The following is a 5590-nucleotide window of genomic DNA, read 5'->3' as shown; positions in this document are numbered from 1 at the left end:
ATACAACTCTTATCACAATCCATACATACATCAATTGTGTAAAGTACATCTGTGAATTCTTTGCCCTCATCATTTTCAAAGCATTTGCTCTCCACTTAAGCCCTTGGCATCGAAGAAAATGTTTCAAGAAAGAAAGGATAAACAACTGAATCAAATGCTATTGGATGACTTTAAAATTGGTTATCTGATGTGGCCATGTGGAGGCATGTGATGACTTTCCACTAGCGGTTTCAATATATTAATAATAACAAAAGTCAACTGAAGTGGCCTCAAGAGAGAGTGCAAATAGAAAATGCAGAATATGGGAGAAGACAAAACTGGCTCTAAAAATGTTTTCTGTGAGATTTTATAGAGTTTGCACAGTTAAGATAATGTCTTTTTAATATGAGGGATATTAAAGCATGTTTGTAGGTTGATGATGTAGTTCGAATAAAGAAGAAAACTGATGATACAGGAAAGAGCAAGGGTAATTTCAGAAGCAAGATCCTTAAGACTGGTTGTATGAGAGGAGATGTCTGTACATAAGAGTCCCCAGCATTGCAGATAGTATGATTTCAATATTAGCCTGTCCGAATATTGCAAACCAAAATCATCTTGCTCCCAACAGATAAGATTTCTATTGTCCTCTGTCTGAACTAGTTCAATGGCACAATTTGACTGTAGCTAGATATGTGAGTGGATAATGGCCTCTACATCTGGTTCTTTAGTATTTCCATTGGTTTGTTCAGAGATTACCCAACCCCTGCTTCCATCATTCAGAGACCATTTCTGAAACTTGAAATTAACAGCCCCTCCTGCACACAAATATTAGGCAACTTTAAACATATGAGATCTCTGAGGTCTTCAAAGTAAAGTAACTTGTATCCCTCACAGTGATAGCAGATGCAGAAACCTAGGTCGAGTTTAGAATAGAGACACAAGTATGTATATGTTGGAAGAATATTAATTTTCAAAGTAAAAAACTCATAGTCTTTTCTTTCCTGACACATCACAAGCACTTAAGTTTAATGTCTGGACAAAAGTAGGCATTGAAAAAATATTCATTATGTATAGCAAATATCACAAAAATGATATGACAATTACTTCCTTTTCCACATTTTTAACCCCCACCCCACCCGCCTTTTTGACTTTTATACATTGTGATTCAAGGAATTCTAAGTGTCTATGAATATAACTTTTGTATCATCCACCTGTCCTTTCAAAACAGCCCACAACTTGAGGATGTGGAAATAGATCTACGTTCATACATTTATAGGTTTAGTATTAAGGTTGCAGAAGGACATTAGGCCTCCACTCAAGTACTCCCTCAATGCAAGAATATTTTCTTCTATTAAATTGGAATTCTATGATGCTCACCTTCCCAACAAAATCGCTGAAGAAAAAGCTAGTGAATAAGCAAATGCAGTGAAGAAAGCTGATGGTTCCTGGCTATCAAAAGATAAAGCATCTGGGGTCTTAAAGGCTTGAAGGTAAACAAGCAGCCATCTAGCTCAGATGAAACAAAGCCCACATGGAAGAAGCACACCAGCCTGTGAGATCATGAGGTGTCGAAGGGATCAGGTATCAGGCATCATCAGAATAAAAAAATATCATTGTGAATGGGAGGGGTGAGTGTGGAGTGGAGACCCAGAGCCCATTTGTAGGCCACTGGACATCTCTTATCACAATACATACATACATACATTGTGTCAAGCACATTTGTACATGTATTGCTCTCATCGTTCTCAAAACATTTGCTTTCTACTTGAGCTCTTGGGATCAGCTCCTCACTTTCCCCTCCCTCTCTCAGGAACTCTTGATAATTTATAAATTATTATTTTGTCATAACATACTCTGTCCAATGTCTCCCTTCACCCACTTTTCTGTTGTCCATCCTCCAGAGAGGAGGTTATACATAGATCCTTGGAATCTGTTCCCCTTTTCTACCCCACCTTCCTTCCACCCACCTGGCATTCCCATTCTGACCACTGATCCTAAAGGGTTCATCTGTCATGGATTCCCTGTGTTTCCAGTTCCTATTTGTACCAGTGTACATCATCTGCTAGAGTCATATTTTTAATGTAGAATTGTGATCATGATAGTGGGAGAGATCAAGCATTTAAGAAGTAGAGGAATGTTAGCATTTCATCTGTGCTATGCTGCACCCTGACTTGCTCGTCTCCTTCCCAGTGTCCTTCTGTAAGACGATGTCCGGTTGCCTACAGATGGACTTTGGGTTCCCACTCCGCACTCCCCCTCATTCACAATATACCATTTTTTGTTCTTTGTTACCTAATACTTGATCGCATACACACCTCATGATCACACAGGCTGGTGTGATTCTTCCATGTGGGCTTTGTTGCTTCTCAGGTAGAAGGCCAATTGTTTACAGAAAATGTCCTATTTTGAAGAGATTTTTTAAGTACTCTCTGTTTTCATGCTCCATGGTGGCTGGATGCTTAACCAATAATGGGGTTTTGTTTTAATCATTTACTTCTAAGAAAGTACAATGCACCTGCTGTATACAATTTAAGTGGTCAAACCGCAAGAACACTCAGCACTCTTGAAGGATTTGTCCATCAGTCTGGAACCTCAGAACTTTTCACCTATTGATTAAGAGTTTTATATCATTCAACTCTATATCATGGAGTGGTAGTTCCCCTCCCCAGCACTTTCCTCAGGGCCTTAGCGACATCCTTATTCCGGAGAGTGTAAATCAGAGGATTCACTGTGGGAGTGATTATACTATAGACCACTGAACCAACCTTGTCTTGCAATGGAGTGCGCAGAGACCTGGGTCTCATATATGAGTATATAGAAGCACCAAACCAGAGGAAAACAACAGTGAGGTGAGAGCTACAAGTAGCAAAGACCTTTCTCTTGCTCCCAGCTGACCGCATCTGAATCACACTGTAGACAATGAAGGCATAGGACGTAGAGACCAGGGAGATGGGGAAGAGGAGAATAAGGATGGTGCTGATGTACAGTATGGTTTCATAAACGGTGATGTCTTCACATATCACCTTCACAACAGCTGGAAGTTCACAGTAGAAATGGGAGATTTTCCGGGGTTCACAGAAAGGGAAGTGCATCAAAATCACTGTGTGAATTAGGGAGTTCGTGGATGCTCCTAACCAAGATATGACAGCCATCATCAATGTCAACCTTCTGCTCATGAGAACAGTATAGTGCATTGGATGACAGATGGCAACATAGCGGTCATAGGACATGAGGGCCAGAAGGAGACACTCGGCACCGCCTGCAGATAAATACATGAAGTGCTGGATGGCGCAGCCCACAAAGGAGATGGACTTCTTGCCAGATAAGTAATTGATCGCCATCTTGGGGATGGTAGTGCAGACATGCATGAGGTCCATGAGGGACAGCTGGCTGAGCAAGAAGTACATTGGTGTATGAAGTCGAGCATCAGCACAGATGAGGAGGATGGTGAGGGTGTTGGCACTCACTGCAATGAAGAAAACCACCATCATCAAGGAGAAAAGGAAAAGGTGGGTGAGAGAGTCATCAAAGAGCCCTTCAAGGATGAAGTCTTCCCGAGAGGAAGTGTGATTCCTCATCCACATCTCTCCTTCCTTAATCCCTAGGGAAATAGAAAGTTGATATGATATCAAAAAATACTGGGGATCACCACACCTGACAATCTAAGGAATTTGATCAAATCAATCCTTTAATCTAACAAATAATTTATGGAATTTCTTTTCTACTTATTCAGTTTCTATTCAATAATTATTCAATAGCTTTGGTCATTAAAGTAACCTTTAAAAATGAAAGGGAAAACTTACTATTTCACCCCACAAACTCTGGAATTCCAGAACATCTAGACTCTATTCAACCACAGTCTCTTCTCTTAGTTTATTGTATCTGTCAAGGTTGAATGAGAGAACTGAACTCATGAGCTAATTCTAGATATGTGTGTGTACGTCTGTCTATATAAATATGCGAGTGTGTGCGTGCGCGCATGCATGCAGCTTCTTAGCATTCTGTGTAAGACTTTTGCCTTTGTGTGTGATGATGGAATTGAAGTCTGCAGGTCAGGTGGTCAGATAAAGAAGATGAATACAACGCATCTCAAGAACGGGCTTGAATCTACCGACGAACCTGTTCATTTTTTCCGCTGGAATTGGTGATGTGGACATCTTGACATAGCTGGTGCTCTTATGGAACTGAATCCACACACCTGTCCCCCAAAATCAAAGATGGTCAAAGGGCATAGGGGAAGGTGCACAGTTGCAGGTTCAGTTGGTGCTTTTGTCAATGAATTGAGTCAATGAATCGGCTTTGATGTGGGAAATATACAAAAGGGTTGCTTCCCTTCTGATCTCTAGGTCTCCCACAAACCTCTCCCGTACCACCCCTTAACCAGAAACATACACCCAGAAATAGAATTCTGGGCCATGAAGATGACTCTAGCCAAGTTGACAAATTCCACAAAGCCACACAGCTAACTTGGGCTCGTAACTATATCCTTAAGGTTTGCCTAATGTCCACAGAAAGACAATGCAAAGGCATTTTTTTTATCTAGCACTATACAATCAGCCTGCATGCAATTAAAACTGTTTTATATCTTTCCTCCACAGCACACATCCTTTTTTTTCTTCTCCTTTACCGTTTCATACTCTTTTTAGAACCTACAATTTTAAATAAAAAAAATATTTGTAATAAAGTGCTCATTGCGATTATACAAAGTAAATTATAGATTTTGAATACTGAAATCTTGTACTCTATTGTGCACCGGGGCACTGTTAGTTAAAACACACACAATGGCCCCTCACAACAACAACGATTATACACAGAATGGCTTCTATTGCCCAAGCAGCAGCCTTTGGCTTATTCTCAAAGCATCCACACTGTCTCTCATTTTATGTGTCAATTTTTCCCCTTACCCAGGCAACCCTGCCATTACTCAATTGACTCTGAAGAAAGCAGCCACTGAAGTAGAGGTAGAAGCAATCAATGCGTGGGCTCAGTAGCGTGAGCTCACATTCACCAAGGGAATCTGACTGCAATAGCCAGTGCTGACTGCACAGTCTGCCCAACATGGACTTCTGAATGTGGCACTATCCCTCCAGGATCAACAGCCCAGTGGCAGATTGAGTACATTGTCCAATTTTGGTCATGGCAGGGGACAGTGCTTTCTTTTTTTTAAATCATTTATTAGCAGCTCATACAACTCTTATCACAATCCATACATACATCAATTGTGTAAAGCGCATTTGTACATTCATTACCTTCATCATTCTCAAAACATTTGCTCTTCACCTAAGTTCCTGGCATCAGCTCCTCATTTTCCTCTCCCTCCCCACTCCCTCCTCCCTCATGAATCCTTGATAAAATATAAATTATTATTTTGTCATATCTTGCCCTGTCTGACATCTCCCCTCACCCATTCTTCTGTTGTCCGTCCCCCAGGGAGGAGGCCACACGTAGATCCTCGTAATTGGTTTCCCCTTTCTAACCTACTCTCCCTCCACACACCCAGTATTGCTACTCACACCACTGGTCCTGAAGGGATCATCCACACTGGATTCCCTGTGTTTCCAGTTCCTATCTGTACCAGTGTACATCCTCTGGTTCCGCCAGATTTGTAAGG

The 5590-nt window shown here is 41.1% G+C and overlaps 1 protein-coding gene across 1 annotated transcript; it reads right to left on the bottom strand.

Moving 5' to 3' along the window:
* Positions 1 to 2621: 2621 nt before the first annotated feature.
* Positions 2622 to 3563, bottom strand: LOC142422976 (olfactory receptor 2AE1-like). The gene has a single exon (XM_075528175.1). It carries the CDS (start codon positions 3561 to 3563, stop codon positions 2622 to 2624), a length of 942 nt encoding a protein of 313 aa, XP_075384290.1.
* Positions 3564 to 5590: the final 2027 nt, after the last annotated feature.

The sequence above is a fragment of the Tenrec ecaudatus genome, chromosome 12 (assembly GCF_050624435.1).
Source record: "Tenrec ecaudatus isolate mTenEca1 chromosome 12, mTenEca1.hap1, whole genome shotgun sequence".
NCBI classification, from domain to species: domain Eukaryota; kingdom Metazoa; phylum Chordata; class Mammalia; order Afrosoricida; family Tenrecidae; genus Tenrec; species Tenrec ecaudatus.
The sequence above is the reverse complement of the archived record's forward strand: the minus strand, read 5'-3'. Positions and strand labels throughout refer to the sequence as shown.